Source organism: Pyrus communis, chromosome 11 (assembly GCF_041283825.1).
Source record: "Pyrus communis isolate YQ-2024b chromosome 11, ASM4128382v1, whole genome shotgun sequence".
Lineage (NCBI taxonomy): Eukaryota > Viridiplantae > Streptophyta > Magnoliopsida > Rosales > Rosaceae > Pyrus > Pyrus communis.
In genome coordinates, this window is record NC_142575.1 from 2,421,239 (window position 1) to 2,437,536 (window position 16,298).

General features: G+C 36.3%; 2 protein-coding genes and 1 long non-coding RNA gene across 5 annotated transcripts; 2 read left to right on the forward strand and 1 right to left on the reverse strand.

Moving 5' to 3' along the window:
* The first annotated feature begins 519 nt into the window (after positions 1 to 519).
* LOC137741503 (calcineurin B-like protein 3) lies at positions 520 to 4,243 on the forward strand. 2 transcript variants are annotated; one of them, XM_068481209.2, is made up of 10 exons: positions 520 to 812; positions 1,699 to 1,797; positions 1,894 to 2,048; positions 2,169 to 2,251; positions 2,410 to 2,469; positions 2,627 to 2,735; positions 2,941 to 2,993; positions 3,104 to 3,184; positions 3,326 to 3,438; positions 3,844 to 4,243. In XM_068481209.2, exons 3-10 carry the CDS (start codon positions 1,925 to 1,927, stop codon positions 3,899 to 3,901), a joined length of 681 nt encoding a protein of 226 aa, XP_068337310.1. In that variant the 5' UTR covers positions 520 to 812; positions 1,699 to 1,797; positions 1,894 to 1,924; the 3' UTR covers positions 3,902 to 4,243. The 2 variants fall into 2 exon arrangements, with proteins under 2 accessions (XP_068337310.1, XP_068337309.1); XM_068481208.2 differs by having other exon boundaries at positions 618 to 812; positions 2,410 to 2,481.
* Positions 4,244 to 6,062: 1,819 nt separating this feature from the next.
* Positions 6,063 to 9,437, reverse strand: LOC137741501 (heat shock protein 90-2). The gene is made up of 3 exons (XM_068481204.2): positions 8,858 to 9,437; positions 8,189 to 8,330; positions 6,063 to 8,068 (listed from the first exon to the last, which is right to left on the reverse strand). Exons 1-3 carry the CDS (start codon positions 8,978 to 8,980, stop codon positions 6,234 to 6,236), a joined length of 2,100 nt encoding a protein of 699 aa, XP_068337305.2. The 5' UTR covers positions 8,981 to 9,437; the 3' UTR covers positions 6,063 to 6,233.
* A 1,918-nt stretch (positions 9,438 to 11,355) lies between these two features.
* Positions 11,356 to 13,001, forward strand: LOC148692665 (uncharacterized). 2 transcript variants are annotated; one of them, XR_015952866.1, is made up of 4 exons: positions 11,356 to 11,481; positions 11,878 to 12,070; positions 12,218 to 12,351; positions 12,679 to 13,001. It is a non-coding gene; the product is annotated as an uncharacterized LOC148692665 (long non-coding RNA). The 2 variants fall into 2 exon arrangements; XR_015952865.1 differs by lacking the exon at positions 11,356 to 11,481 and having other exon boundaries at positions 11,491 to 12,070.
* The last annotated feature ends 3,297 nt before the right edge of the window (positions 13,002 to 16,298 follow it).

The following is a 16,298-nucleotide window of genomic DNA, read 5'->3' on the forward strand; positions in this document are numbered from 1 at the left end:
AAAAAGGAATTACGCCCTTCCTTCATTAGAATAAGTCATTAATACTTTCATAACAAAACTTCATGAATATTTGTTAAATATTACGTATACTTTCATAAGAAAACTTCATGAATATTTGCTAAAATTTTACGTATAATTGTATTAAAAAATGTATTTAAAACTTATGTTATATTTGTAAATAACCCTACTGATTTTTGCTGACTTATGGTACGTTTACATTTTAAAATTACTAAGGAACAAAATATACCAATAATCCAAATGTATCATAAAATCACTTACACCAATATTATAGATAATCAAACATATTTCTAATAAAATTATAAAATAAAAATTAATCAGATTCTTAAAAATAACAGATGAAAAAACGAAACGCCTATAAAAAAGTCACATTAATAAAATCATTAAATATTCAAAAAGCATGTTATAATAAACAAATAACAGTTGGAAAACTTTGTAAAAGTTAGAATGATTGCCAACCCAAAAAATAACATATCCTTATCTTTTTTTCCAAAAACAATTAAAAACAAAACAAACAAATACCCTCCAATAATTCTCTAGCGGCGGGTGGCAATCTGCCCATCCAACATCAAAACGTCGTCGCTAATGGTTTTCGCATCATAAAACAGTGTTTCTAAACAACTCCAACAACGTCGTGCTCTTCTTCTTTTCTTCTCCTCTCTATTACATTCGTAACTCCTCTTTCGCTACAACCACAGCGAGTTGCACGGAGATCCCAAACCACCGCCTCCTCCGCCGCGAAGCTTACTCAGCCACCGCGACATCTGCCCCCCCCCCCTCTTCTCTCTCACAAAGTAAAGTTTCCATCTTTCGTCATATAATTCTCCAAATTTCGAATCTTTACTTGTTTTTTCGTTTCTTCGAATCTGTTTTCAATTTTTTCTCGGATTTTCTCGGGCGCCAAACGGATCGTTGAGCTCCTGCTGTATAAATTTTGAGTCTTCCAATTGCCTTCGGTTGGTTGTGTTGGATCTCGGAATCGGATTCGAGGATTGCGAGCTTATTTTCATGTTTCTGTCCATTGCTGTGAATTTTCTTATTTATCGATGTGTGATTGGTTAGGGAAATGAATTGTGGATTTAGGAGTCACTTTCCGTGATTTCTAAGCCGAAATTTAGTGCGAAATTTTGCACTCTGCACTCGGATATGTTTTCTTATTGGATTGTTTCTCAGTCGTGTGTTTCGAAAGCAATCGAAATGTTTATGGGGGTATGAATTGAGTGAGCTGAATAAAGATTCATAATTGTAATTTCGTTTTCATGGTCTAAATTGAAAGTTTATTTAATTTTGTGGGTTGTAATCGGTAGAAGAATTTGTGTTTGTTTAGTTCTATTCAAATCCCATTAGATGTTATGACTCCTAAAACGTTGTGGTATTTAGAAATCGAAGATAGTTGTCAGGTATTGTAAATTGTACTCCTAGGATGCCTATGTCATGAAGTTTTTGCTCTTTTTATGATGGAAGGATTCTTTAAAATGTTAAAGGATTTCATTATGATCATTTTTTCGGTTGCCACATGTGATCGGACTGTTCTTCTTGAGTCAGAGAGTTTTCGTTGGTCGAGTCATATGCATTTCCTTGTTTAGTAATTGTGTGTTTACCCTTGTTTTTGGGCTTTTGGAGTGGAAAACTTGTTTTTGAAAACGCTTTCTAATCTATCATTCTACTTGTTTGATTCAGCTACTATCACAAGCTTCACAGGAGATATAGCTTTGGCTGCCTCAAGTTTTACGATCTTGGGGTTCGGGCCGTGAGTTAGAAGCAGGAAATGGTTAAAAGGTTTGTTCTGTTATTTACATGCTGTAGAATCCTATCTTTTGTAGAAACACTTAAAGGTAGTCTCATGTTGTGGTTTCATTTTTTCGTGTCAACCAGGTATGGAGTGTTTTGATCTGCGGAAAATATCATGTTGCAGTGTATAGGCGGGTTAAAGCATTTATGTGCTTCCCTACTGAGTTGCTGTGATCTTGACTTGTACAAACAATCGAGAGGCTTAGAAGACCCTGAAATTCTAGCAAGGGAGACAGTGTGTATGTCAATAAATGAGCAATTTTTAACTTTTAATGCGTCTAAATACCCATTATTTTAGTTCTAGATCTAAACAATCGGTTCTCATTCTACTGCAAATTACTGTTTCTTATTAAATGCAGTCAGTGTGAGTGAAATAGAGGCACTTTACGAGCTATTTAAGAAGATCAGCAGTGCAGTGATTGATGACGGGTTGATTAACAAGGTTTGCATAATCTTTTTGTTCTTTAGCCAATGCTTTTCACGTATGCATTTGGATCAGAATTGTATTTGTGATTTTGCACTTTCTTACAAGTTTACTTTTCTCCTTTCCATTCTTTTTTATATCTTTCTCTCAAGTTGTTCTTTTATGCCATTGTGTAGGAGGAATTTCAACTGGCATTATTCAAGACAAACAAGAAAGAGAGCTTGTTTGCTGATCGTGTACGTTTTTCTGTGAGATATTACATCTTCATCATATTTTGTTATTCTTTTCTTTAAATCCATCATCTAAATTTCATCACTTGTGCATCTTAAGGCATTTGTCATGCCTTAAGTGGCTTGGATAAGCCGCTGCTTATTTATTGATTTGTCATTGCAGGTATTTGACTTGTTCGACACAAAGCACAATGGAATACTAGGTTTTGAAGAGTTTGCTCGAGCTCTCTCTGTCTTTCATCCCAACGCCCCTATTGATGACAAGATTGAGTGTACGTTGTCTGTAGTTGACAATTTCTTTCATGCTGTTAGTTATGTACTTGTAATATCTCTCAGTTAATGTTTCAACCTGAATTGTAACTCAGTGAAATATGATCATGAAATTGAAAGTTAAGTCTTTAATAAATCAATTATGCCTTGTCTTGTATCGTTTTTTATTGTTTTTTCAATACTAAGTTTGAAAATGTCGAATTCCAGTTTCGTTTCAATTATATGATCTCAAGCAGCAAGGCTTCATTGAAAGGCAGGAGGTAATAATTTATTTCCGAGTAAACTGTTGTTATCTCCCACTTTATTTGTTGAGATTCGATCTGCTTCTTTCTCACAGTTCATTTATTCTTATTTGTCTTTCTGTATCTAGGTGAAGCAAATGGTTGTGGCTACTCTCGCAGAATCTGGCATGAATCTTTCGGATGATGTGATAGAGAGTATAATTGATAAGGTGCTTTCTCAACCCAACTTTAGTATTTGATATTTTGGTGTACGATGTTCCTGGATATATTTGTTACGTGGAAGAGTACTTGGTATGTTACTGAAGTTGATTTGGTTTTTGCTTTTCTTGTTTTGGAACTTTTTGTTTCAGACCTTTGAGGAAGCTGATACAAAACATGATGGGAGGATCGACAAGGAAGAGTGGAGAAGCCTTGTTTTGCGACACCCGTCCCTTCTTAAAAATATGACGCTCCAATACCTCAAGTAAGTTTCAGATATAATACGCATTGCAGTTGTCCTACAAGTCATTGTTCTTACAAATGACCCTACTTTATATGCCTGCTGAGAACAAGATAAAATTTTCCGGCCATACAAAGACAGGTCTTGTGGAAATGATTTTGAAACGCCATGGTCTTGTAAATCAACGTTGTTATGTTCGTGTATGCTTATAGCCACAGGGCTCAAGATATATCCACGATATCTGCTTTGGTTTTGATTTTCCTGTGATGAACAGCCAGCAAACGATCATTGCCAACTAAAAACTTTAAACTGAATACGTTAGAAATCCTTACGAGTACTAAGTTTGAGATTTAATTGAACTCATTGTAGCATATTCAACTGCGTGTTACCATACACTTCTGACCATCAGGTGTTTTGTGTTGTGAGCAGAGACATCACCACAACATTCCCGAGCTTCGTATTTCACTCACAAGTGGACGACACCTGAAGTCGAAAATTTCCGATTTTAAGCTCCAACAGACGTCATTCTTTGATTCGGTTGTGGTTTGCATGCTTCTGAAGAATGGGAGGGGCTCACTATTGTGTAAAAGGGCCAAGTAGAAAATTTTTACACCGTCATATTTGTCGTTTCTTTTGAAATTTTTTTTTTTTTTTGGCTGTGTATTTTATGATCGACGACGACGACTGAAGTTGCCTGTTAAGTATAATGTGGCTTCCGATTTCGGCTTCTTTCGAGACTGAATTTGAATTGTAGAGAGGCACACTAGTATGATTTTGGCACTTAAAAAGATGGAAAAGTGCAAGTTCTTCGCTATCTTGCAATTTGTCATTCATTGGTACTTTGGAAAGTATCTGTCCACTCGATATAATTTGGCCCAATGAAGAATTTCTGCCTTTTTATCTGCTTTTGATGTTGAAAATGAAGTACGACGACAAAGTTGTCACGCTCCGATAAATAAACAAGTGTGACTGTCATACCGTTAACAACTCAAGTTGCAATTGGTGCCTGATGACAAAGACTACTAGTGGAAAGCAAAGGGCATCTTTACATAACACGAACTCTAAAGACTGCCAAAGCTTCCTTGCACTAATCTACGAGAAGTGAAATTTAAACTTGATTGCAGAAGAAGAACACTGTTCTATCAATTTGACTACTGCTTGTTCTGAATCTTCGATTTGAACTTAATAAATCTAACTGTTGGTTTTCGTTCTTGGATTTTTTGGCAAATCGATCAAGAAATCTTACGGGATAATCAAAGTTTGGATTGAAAAAAGTTAACATACTTAGGCTTGAATACACCACCATAAGATTGTTATCTAAATTCATATTCGACACCGATACTTATGTTTGAATATAGACTTAAATATGAAAATACGTTATTTCTTTCGTAAGTAATTATCAATTATGAAATTTGAACTCAACGACATCCTCCAACGAAGGAAAGTTGTCCATTTAATTTAAAAAGAAGGGAGTATGATTCTCTCCCCTCTTTTTTTCTCTTCCCTTCTATTTGAACAGTCACGGTTAAGTTACGTCAACATCTTATGTTAATTTTTTATAGTAAGAGAAACAATATAAGAGAATACGAAATGAGGGAATGGAAGGGAATGGAAGGGAATGAAAAGAGAAAGGGAGAGAATCCTAGTCCAAAATGAAAACGTTGGTAAAACAAAATCTAGTGCTACCCAATTGTCCCCAATCTCTCTTAATGAAAGCGCATCCACCTTCTCGATCCAAGAAACCATATGGTAGCGTCCAAATCAACATTGCTTTTAGTAGGCGAAAACATCATGACAATGTCACCCCGTCTATGCAAGTCCGTCTATAATTTATAGTAATGAATATTCCACTTTAACAAAATTAGAACAATAACACTTTAACAAAAAAATCAATGTCCATTAGTTTTTTAACTGATTAAAATGTGCATCTATGATTATTTTCGTCAACTCCGTCAAAACTTCAGTAAAAAATAAGCTGATTAAAATGTGCATCTATGATTATTTTCGTCAACTCCGTCAAAACTTCAGTAAAAAATAAGTCATTGGAAAAAAAAAAAATCATTGCTACAGTTAGGCTAAAGTTGAAAGAACATTTTTCCAATTAGGTTAAAATTTAGAAACTATTACTCCAATTGAATTAAAGTTGAGAAATCACTAATACAAAATTTTTATTTTGTTTTCATATTTGCTTCTTAGTTCAGCTTACGTGTAACTCATTTTAACGCATGTTCTAACACACTGTATATACACATTTGATAGAGTTAAAAAGACAAATAATCATAGATTTTAATTGAACTTTAACTACTGCTATAATTTCTTCTAATTTGTAAGAGAATATTACTTTCAGAAATTAAGAAACCAATAACCCAGATACGCCCATCTTAAAGTACATAAACTTTGAATTAAAATATAGAGAACTTTAATAAAATACTACCAATATTGTTTACTTATAACGAAAAATTATATTTTTTACTTTTTCATGATACTATTCATTAAACATTTATTTATTTATTTTTTTATTAAAATTAAAAAATTTCCATACTTTTTTCCAAAATAAAAAAAATTAAAAAAAAAAAATTTCCAAACCTTCGGTTAATTTTTCTTAAAATATAATATATAAAAAGGACAGAGAGAGCCACAAGAGATAATTGTTCCAAACGCAATTAATAAAAATGGTAATTATAATATCCGATACCAAACAGTAGTAAACCATCCAAAAATACAAAAACTTAGAATTAAAAAGAAAAATAACTACTTAGGGGGGGGGTGGGGTAAGAAAAACTACTGCTGGCTGGGCGGGGGTTAAATCACTCAGAAACTTAATCGACTTCCTCCATCTTGCTGCCCTCTGCATCAGCATCAGCGTCCTCCAATGGTGGCATCTCTGCGTCACCCTCGACGGCGTCATCATCAATGCTCAGTCCGAGCTTCAACATCCTGTGGATCCTGTTGCCGAAGGTGTTGGGATCGTCGAGGCTGAACCCGGAGGTGAGAAGAGAAGTCTCAAACAGGAGGAGGACAAGGTCCTTCACCGACTTGTCGTTCTTATCCGCATCTGCCCTCTTCCTGAGCTCCTCCATGATCGGGTTCTCGGGGTTGATCTCCATGGTCTTCTTGGAAGACATGTAGCCGGCCATGCTGTTATCCCTCAAAGCCTGCGCCTTCATGATTCTTTCCATGTTGGCAGTCCAGCCATACTCGCCGGTCACCAAACAGCAGGGAGAATCGACCACACGGTCAGACACCACAACCTTCTCAACTCTGTCGCCCAAGACATCCTTGACGACCTTGCAAAGACCCTCGAATTTCTCCTTGAGCTCTTCCTTCTTCTTGGCCTCGTCTTCGCTCTCATCAAGCTTCAGACCTTCCTTGGTGGCTGAGACAAGCTTCTTGCCCTCGAATTCCTTGAGCTGACCAATAGCATACTCATCAATGGCGTCAACCATGAAGAGAACCTCGTAACCCTTCTTCTTCAGCTTCTCAAGGAATGGAGAGTTCTCAACAGCCTTCTTGCTCTCACCAGTGATGTAGTAGATGTCTTGCTGGCCCTCCTTCATCCTTGTCACGTAGTCCTTAAGGCTGGTCATCTCCTCACCGCTCTTGGTGGAGTGGTATCTCAGCAACTCAGCGAGCTTAGTCTTGTTCTGGGAGTCCTCATGGATTCCGAGCTTGAGGTTCTTGGAGAAGGACTCGTAGAACTTGTTGTAGTCCTCCTTGTTCTCAGCAATTTCCTGGAACATCTCAATGCACTTCTTAACCAAGTTCTTGCGGATGACCTTCAAGATCTTGTTCTGCTGCAACATTTCTCTTGAGATGTTAAGGGGGAGATCCTCGGAGTCGACAATACCCTTAACAAAGCCAAGGTATTCTGGGATCAACTCCTCACAGTTGTCCATGATAAAGACACGGCGGACATACAGCTTGATGTTGTTGGGCTTCTTCTTGGTGTCAAACAGATCGAATGGAGCCCTCTTCGGGACAAAGAGGACAGCCTTGAACTCAAGCTGACCCTCAACCGAAAAGTGCTTCACAGAAAGGTGCTCCTCCCAGTCATTGGTGAGACTCTTGTAAAAAGCAGAGTACTCTTCCTTGGTGATCTCCTCTGGCTTCCTCATCCAGATAGGCTTCTGCTTGTTAACCAAAGACCATTCATGGGAAATCTCCTGGATCTTCTTCTTTTTCTTCTCTTCCTTCTCCTTCTCCTCGTCAACTTCCTCAACCTTTCCCTCCTCTTCCTTCTTTTCTTCCTCATCCTCGTCGTCAGAAATCTCCTTCTCAGTGGTCTTCTCAATCCACAGAGAGATTGGGTAGCTGATGAACTCAGAGTGCTTCTTGATCAAATCCTTGAGGCGGCGCTCCTCAAGGTACTCAAGCTGGTCCTCCTTAAGGTACAGGGTGATCTTTGTACCCCTGCCAAGAACCTCACCAGTCGTGTCTCTGGTCACAGTGAATGAGCCTCCAGCCTGAGACTCCCACACATACTGCTCATCGTCATTGTGCTTGGTGGTAACAATGACCTTATCGGCAACAAGGTATGCAGAGTAGAACCCAACACCGAACTGACCAATCATGCTAACATCAGCACCAGCAGCCAAGGCTTCCATGAACTCCTTGGTGCCAGACCTAGCAATGGTACCGAGGTTGTTCACCAAATCTGACATCACAAATCAAGATTAAAACCATAAGCATAAATCCCATTTGGATTAGCATCAAATAAACGAACCATAAATCAAACAACATCAAATAACAAATTAAATAGTGAACACCAACGTACCAGCTTTGGTCATCCCAATACCACTGTCGATAATGGTCAATGTGTTGCTGGCTTTGTCAGGGATGATATGGATGAAGAGCTCTGGTTGGCCATCGAGCTTGCTCTTGTCGGTCAAGCTCTCAAATCTGATCTTATCAAGAGCCTGTATACATAACATAAACAAAAAAGTAAAAAAGAGTGCCAATTTCATCTATCTCAACAAAAGAAATCACATTAAGACAAATACATAAAAATATTTAACTACACAATTTCCACACCTTTAAAAACCAAGATCACTATTTGTATGAAACTCAGTAACATATAAAAAATTTATACCCAATTGAACTTGATAACTAGCTTTAAGGATGAATTACACAATCCCAGAATATATCAAAATCCTAACAATAATCGAAACCCGGAAACCCTTAATCACATATTCTACAGTATTTTCAGGCCATAACAAGATATCTAACCCAATACTCTTTCTACAGTAATCGAAAAGTTCAGATAAACAGAACAAATCTACATACTTTAGCATCTAAATTAACATGTTCAGATCTCTAATCCAACCTTCACAGAATCTAAACGCCCCAATTCCAAATGCAAACGTACAGCACAACGATTCATACAAGAAACCACAAAAACACCGAAACTGAAAGCAAATACAACATCAAAGGATCGAAGACTCACATCAGAGGCATTGCTGATGATCTCACGGAGAAAGATCTCCTTGTTGCTGTAGAAGGTGTTGATGATCAAACTCAGAAGCTGGTTGATCTCGGCCTGGAAGGCAAACGTCTCAGCCTCCGCCATTGATCTCGCGTACAACGATTTTCTGAAGATCTAGGGTTTTGGAGACGACGTCGTAAAGAGAAAGGGAGAGCGTAGGAGAGAGTGGTTCCTGGAGTGAGGGAGGCGCGGGATTATATAGGAGACTTGACTAGGGTTTCTAGATCCTTCGATTGCTATTTTTCGCCAATTAATTGGATCTTATTTTTTGATAGGAATTTTCGGGGTCCGGTTCGCGTACGGGTTGGGAATTCCTGTTCCGTTAGACCTGGGCTGTTGCGGTGCCACGTGTCGGGTCTAGACTGTTCGAATTTGAGGGGTTTGGCTTTTTGTGTTGAAAAGTTGCCCCAATAAGAGAATCAAAGAGGAAAAAGGGGAGTTTGAATCCGAAACTTGCCAAGAAGTTCACGTTTGAATGATTCTTCTTCTTTTACTTTTTGAAAAACGATAGCCTTAGTGACGAAGAAATTTCGACTAGAATACAAATTTTTGGTAGAGTATGTCCCTTATAACGAGAGATTTTTAGGTATATATGGAATATAGGCACATACGTTATATGTTATTGTACAAGTTGAGAACACTTAAAAAATAATTCTCACCACTGGTATATAATATATGACGTAAAATCCTATATTCCTAGTACATTGAAAAACTTATCCTTTATAACATAAGTTCCTCAAATTATATAACCTTAACTTAGCGAGGTGACGAGCCACTCCCTTAAAATTATGCGAAATATACAAAATACTATACTCTTGTGACTCAGAAGTCAGCTCCTTAATATCATAAGCAACAAAACCCAGAGTCGAATGGTCATTTGCAGAGCCGGTCTTGTTGGTGTGTAAAGGGTGCCACCCAAAATTTCTTTACATGTACACATATACATATAAATATATTAAATAAGGGGGTTGTGCTTTGGGCTTCCTACCATTTCACCTAAGAGCGGGGTTCGATTACCTATGGTTTTGCTTTGGAATTTCTAATTTTTGCATATTATAAACTTATTGAGCAGATAAATTTACACAAAAACATTCAACTTGTTTCGAACTCAAGACTTTTTGAAGATAAAAAACACTCCAATAAAACAAACTTATTTTTGGTTCACTAATTTGTAATATTTCAATTCAATTTTAAGAAATAATATTAAAAAAAATACACTGTTAGAAAATGAAGAGCCACCATCTAAATTTTGCACAGGATCCCTAAATTCTCGAGGCCTGCCCTGGTCGTTTGTACCTCCATTGCAGGCAGCCACAGCCTCTTAAGAGTCAGACTCCACCTGTAACAGATTGCATCCAACCATCTATGCCAGTTGCAAACCTACTCGAATTGCAAGCAGCTCCACATGTAATACAGATGAAATCCCCGTTTTTTCTTTTTTTTTCTTTTTTTTTTCTTCTTTTATAAGAAAAGGATTTGGTAATTTCCAAGTACTTATAATACCTAAACACAAAGATTGCGACCTTTTTTTCATAAGAATTTGTAGTTTAAGTAGTTAACAACATTTATTAGTCTCGTAGTCAAATATTTAATAAATAAAAACCTTCTAACACTATCTAGTTAAAAAAACAATTAATATGAAAGACTTGGTTGAATGATATTTTCAAAATCTAATCAATCAAGAAAATCTAATGTAGATTCATTGGTTGAAGGTTACAAAATTGTGAAATCCCAAGTTTCTTTTATACAAATCTATCATTTGACCCAAAAAAAAAAAAATCTTTTTTACGTTATTTGATTTAGTTCTTTCATGAAATACGCAATTTTCCAATCTTACTTTACGTTATACTCAAACTCATTACATTTGTGATAGTGAAAATATAATTTCTTTTTATAAATAGAGAGAATGACATCTTCGTACTTGAATTTCCGACATTAACAAAGAAAATACCACTAAATCAAAACATTAATTTGTATTTTATCATTCAATTTCATTTCATATCAATCAACATTAGATCTTAAAGTATGGTTAATTTTCTTCTTTTTGAAATTAATGGTTGATCTTTTTCACAGATATAATTATTTTCTTTTTCGCATTGACTTAGCGTTCGTTTGGAAATAGCTAAAAGCTCTTTTGTTGTTAAAATTTTTGGAACCAAGTCTTAGTAAAATGACAAATGAATCTTTAAAAAAAAGCCTTTTATTGTTTTATGCAAGAAGCATATAACTATTGTTTCTTGTAGGAAGTACTTTAAACGTTTTTGAAATCCAAAAACATTTACTTTAAAAATGCTTTAACTCATTTTAAAAATATTTCAAACAAAACTTAACACTATACCTACTTTTTTGTATGGCTCCAAAAGAACGGTCCATATGGCCCCAAAAGAACGGTCCATATGGCCGGTGTTATATTGACATTGAAACTCAGTAGGAAAATTCTCAGTAGGAAAATTCTCCATACCTTCTCAAGCTCCCCACATTTTATCCGTTATCTCCAAGTTATTCAACTTCCATTTGCCAATGGAAGCTCTCTCATTGCAAACCCTACTCCAGCTCCTCCATTCTTCTCACAGAACAATTCCAAGGTAAAAGTTTCTGCATCATTGACATATATATTTGGTTTCTCGGGAGAAACTTACCTACACCGGAATGTCAATACGATAATATGCTAAAATGGTAGTATATCAAGTCATTTTGGTATTGTCGTGCGTTTCAATTTCTTTCACTTGACTATGCGTGATGGACTCGGAATACTTCTGCAGTGACCTCCTCTTTGAAGATGATAGTGTTGGATGTTAGTTAGAAAACTAAATTTATGTGATCTTTCCCACTTTACTGAATCTAAAAGCAAGTTCCTTTTCAGTCTTCACTGTTATAATAGTTCCAGATTGCAGTGACCAAATTTTATGTCATCTGGCAATTGATATTTTGGTTTAAATTTTGAGGGAGTTGGTTGATCATGTTGTTGTTGCTTAAACCAGTTATGTTGAGAAAGATCAATCTAAAATTAACGTGGCCAGGACCTTGCATGAACGATTTCACTCACCTCCGGCAAAAACATTGCCAAGAAGGCTGTTTTTGCAGTTCATGGGATTCTGCCCAGTTCTAGCACATCTCGTTTTTGCGGCACCAATGCCAGAGATAAAAGAGCCCGAAATCATTCGACAAAATTTTGTATGTCGGTCTTTGTTTGTTTCCATTTGGTGTTTTCGATTTCTACATGAAATTTAGGTCATAATTTGGGATGCAAAGGTTATGTTGAGCTTCTTATATTGGAAAATTATATGAGTCTCATATGTGATTTTTGTTTGGAAATTGAAGCATTCAGGACTGTAAAGCTTCCCAGCGGTGTCAGGATTCAACGTACAGATTGTGCATATTAATTCATGCGACTCCAAATGATATCCGCTCGAGAATGGTTTTGGGGGCATTTGAGCTCTGAATGTTGAAAATCGGTACATCAGCATTCTCTTTGTATAAAATGTCATATATATGTATATTCAATTGAGATGTATGTTTGTTACATTATATAACAAGTTAACTTGTTTAATACAAGAAAAAATAAAAATTATGTACCCGGAAACCGAGTGTCATCGAAAGTCCCGATGGAGTTTGAAACGTCATCGTTTTGAATTACAACATATGGCCCTCCTTAATATTAGGTGCAGAAATCTCTATATATGCCCCTATTTTTAATTAATAGATGCAAATGTTTCGGTCTCTACTTGTTCGTTTTGTGGTTATACCAATATTAATCTCTGAATTTTTTATTTTTAACAAAGACTCGACATGATGGGATGGAGTAGTCGAGGTGGCAGAGAGAGGCATAGGCGCATTGGAGCGTCTTCAGGTTCAAGATGGTTGTGAAGAATCTCGATTAACTTTGACTTGCAGGATTCTAAGGGACACTAGTGACTCGTTCACTAAATTGCAATTAAAATTAGAGGAATTGAATTAATAAGAAGTTGGAATGAAGAGGAGTTAGAACTAGATTCATGTTGAAGTTTATTAAAACCTTATGGAATCGAAGTAAGATTGGTATAGATTCCATATAAACGGTTTACTAATTCATTAGAATCGAAAAGAAAATCAGTATAAGTACTAAAATGCCTTATAATTAAAATAAATTTATTTTATATATAATTTTTTGGTTAAATTCTATATACTAACTAATATGAAAAAAAAAAAAAAAATGTTACATAATTTACGGTCTCCCTGCAGTAGCCACGCCCCGGCCGGCTCCTTCCATATTCTCTTAACCATTGCAATAACAGTTGCCTGCAAACCATTAAATTTATGATATACATACATCAGTGCATATAAGTTTTCTCCTTCTTTATTATAAAGTTTCAAAAATAAAATCGCAAACATAATAAAACATCAAACTTACCTCTTATTGTCAACGAGACTAGTGCCCCATCATTCATCGTCTTCTTCATTGTCTTCATCGTCCTCGTCATCCTCATCGTCTTCATCGTCTTCTCGCCAGGTATTATAGACCGACAAATGAAATGCATGATAGTTAAGAATCCCAAACATCACTAATTTGAAAGTTCTCTGAATTTTAAGTGCTTCAGACAGCTGATACTTACCTGAATATTCGACTCCCTCTCTGGTGTCATGCATTTTTGACAAGCGGCCATCAGAATTGACCAGACCAAGCAATATCGTTTCCTTTTTGCCACTCGCCTCAACAACTATTGCTTGGTAAAGCTTCTTTTCGTAAGTGGTGGGGTCAGCTGCCTCAAAAGTTAGATAAGCCATTCTAGCACTCTCGTAAAATGCGCTTGGAGCCCCTAAAAATGAAAGCCATGCAGAGTATTATATTAAAACAAGTGCGCTTTTAAAGATTACTCCTAAACCAGAACATGCTAACGTAAGAAATACTGCAGCAGCCATTACAAATTCAGATCCGAACCTTTACTTTTCTGATTTTCTCCAGGGCGTAACGGGCTTGTATTTCAGGCCTGGGAGAAGACAGATACATTGGAGAGAAATGATCAGGTCCAGTCTGTTTAAATAAAGGCAAGCGGAACAAAGTTAGCAACATATAGACCTTATTTTATGGTCTTATATGCAAATGCACAGTTAAGTAATAAGCTGCAGCCAAGTAGCGCGCACACATTCACATATACCATTTTGTTGTTAGGCACCCAGCGCCGCAACGGAGGTATGTAGGCTCCTGGAAGACATCAGTTCACACTCCAAGAAATAAAAAGAAAACGAATGAAAATGACTTCAAAACTTAAAGTTTTAACGATAAAAGATAAAATAAAGGGTAAAGTACTAAATCTTGTTAATATGTTTCACCGTCAATCGTATACTCAAATAAATAAATAATCCGAAGTCAAAGATTAAACATATGTTTGCATCATACCCGAATCATAAACCACCAAAAAAAAAAAAAAAAAAAAGAACCAACGTCAATATTTGGAGTAGAGCAGCTAGTCAAGTTTTAGGCTTAAATGACGAACGGCGGCAAGAGAAGGTCAGATCAAAGCTCCCAAAATTTATTTAGTACCCCAAGAAATCACACGAAAGCATCAAGTATACAGGGTGTAGGTAGGACAGGATGGTGATGGGGTGGATCGGTTCTGACGTGTCATCCTCATACCGGAATCCGTCCATTTTCTCCGAATCCAAAATCGTAGAATCCTTGAATGGGTTTTGCGTAACCCAACCTATCAGATAAAGGATTTCTCATTGGGTAATAGTTTTCCCTATTATGATATTTTTATATTTATTTATATACTAATTAGATGGTGGATTTTAAATAAAAATGAGATTAAATAGATTCCTACTACTAATACAATTGATATAATGCTGTTGAGAGAACATGCCCACTAACCGGGACAGAAGGAATACTGCACATGCAGTACAATATTCCTTGTCAGCTACCACATGGTTCCAGCTCACCAAGCTCAGATGTGTTGCAGCATGGGCAGCTTGCACACCACCTTTACAACACTTGTTTATTGCATGCATTTGTTTATTGCATGCGTGTGTGTAAGATATATATATTAAACCAACTGCCATTGGAGCAGATAATCAACCAAAATATTAAACTTAAAATGGTATCAGAGCACAGTGATGCGAGAATTACTTGACACTCAAATTAAACCCTCGTTTGACAATTGTAGTAGAATGGATAAGTGAGGGATCGTTCTAGACCGGGGATTAGGAGGGCTTGCTAAAACCTTCTAAATTGACTTAAAAACATAAAAACTAAATTAAAACAGATTTAAGACACTTGGGAACAAGGAAATAAAAAAGGGGTTTTAGTTTTGACGAAGTTGAAATAAACAAACAAAATGCAAAAATGGACAGATTGTAAACAAGTGTTGTGAAACAAGATGGTTGGTGAATTAGCTAGAGGTTCTTTCTCCACACATGATATTTATGCATATGAATCAATTTCCAGTTATTCCTTCATTGAATTATGAACGACAATGCCCCAAATTAACCGTGACATCACTAGTTAACCCTCAGATTTTCCTTATATTATTGGATTGGATGGCATCATTTGACAACCCAAAACATTCTCAAAAGTTCCCTACATGTCATCATAATAGAGATACAATCGAAGATCATTAAGAATAATGAAAACCATAAGCATTGACAAAGCATTTGCAACTATGACATCATGTTACTCATGCTAAGAATTAAACTTAACGCGATCGTGACAAGCGACCTTCACTACTTTCAAGTATAAGTTAGTAACGATTATGTGAAACCTTCTTAAACTTTAGCCACATATTCATGCATGCTAATTAAGTGTCGACCCTCAATCAACAAACACAAATAAGTTAATCATCAAATAGTTAAGCCAATTGCATTCACGAATCAAGAGTTCATAACCGGAATTCATCAATTCATATCACATAAATAATCATGGTATTGAAATCACCCATAGCCAAAAAGGGTTTAGTTCCTCATAACTTTGAAATCCAAGAAACACCTAAACATTCCAACAACTCAAACTTGAATTGTATGAACGTTTAGGCACTCTTCTCTTCCATTCCTCATACGTACAAAACAAAGAGAATTAAAATGAAACATTGAAATCAAAGAATCACCTAAACATTCCAACAACTCAAACTTGAATTGTATGAACGTTTAGGCACTCTTCTCTTCCTCGTTGTTGTAGCACAAGGTTTAAGGATAGGTTGTGTGATGGTATGAAGTGTTTTGGAGGGATGGAAAGTGGTTGGATAGTGGCTGCAATGGAGGAGAAAAACTGCACAGAAATGGAAGGGGAAGTGTTTGTGTTGTGTGTTTTGTATGAAAAATGAGATATTTTGAATGATGGGAATGCAAGGGTATTTATAGGAGGAGTGGAGATGTATATGGCTGTTTGTTTAAGGTGTTTGTGGCTGCAATGATGAAGAGTTAGAGCTGGAAA

Bases quoted from the DNA above. Each gene is read 5' to 3' on its own strand.
- LOC137741501 (XM_068481204.2), bottom strand. From the start codon at position 8,980: ATGGCGGAGGCTGAGACGTTTGCCTTCCAGGCCGAGATCAACCAGCTT. The intron at 8,331-8,857 runs GTGAGTCTTCGA...TTATGTATACAG, and splicing joins TCATCAGCAATGCCTCTGAT to GCTCTTGATAAGATCAGATT. The intron at 8,069-8,188 runs GTACGTTGGTGT...TTGTGATGTCAG, and splicing joins TATTGGGATGACCAAAGCTG to ATTTGGTGAACAACCTCGGT.
- LOC137741503 (XM_068481208.2), top strand. From the start codon at position 1,925: ATGTTGCAGTGTATAGGCGGGTTAAAGCATTTATGTGCTTCCCTACTG. The intron at 2,049-2,168 runs GTATGTCAATAA...TATTAAATGCAG, and splicing joins TCTAGCAAGGGAGACAGTGT to TCAGTGTGAGTGAAATAGAG. The intron at 3,185-3,325 runs GTGCTTTCTCAA...TTTTTGTTTCAG, and splicing joins TAGAGAGTATAATTGATAAG to ACCTTTGAGGAAGCTGATAC.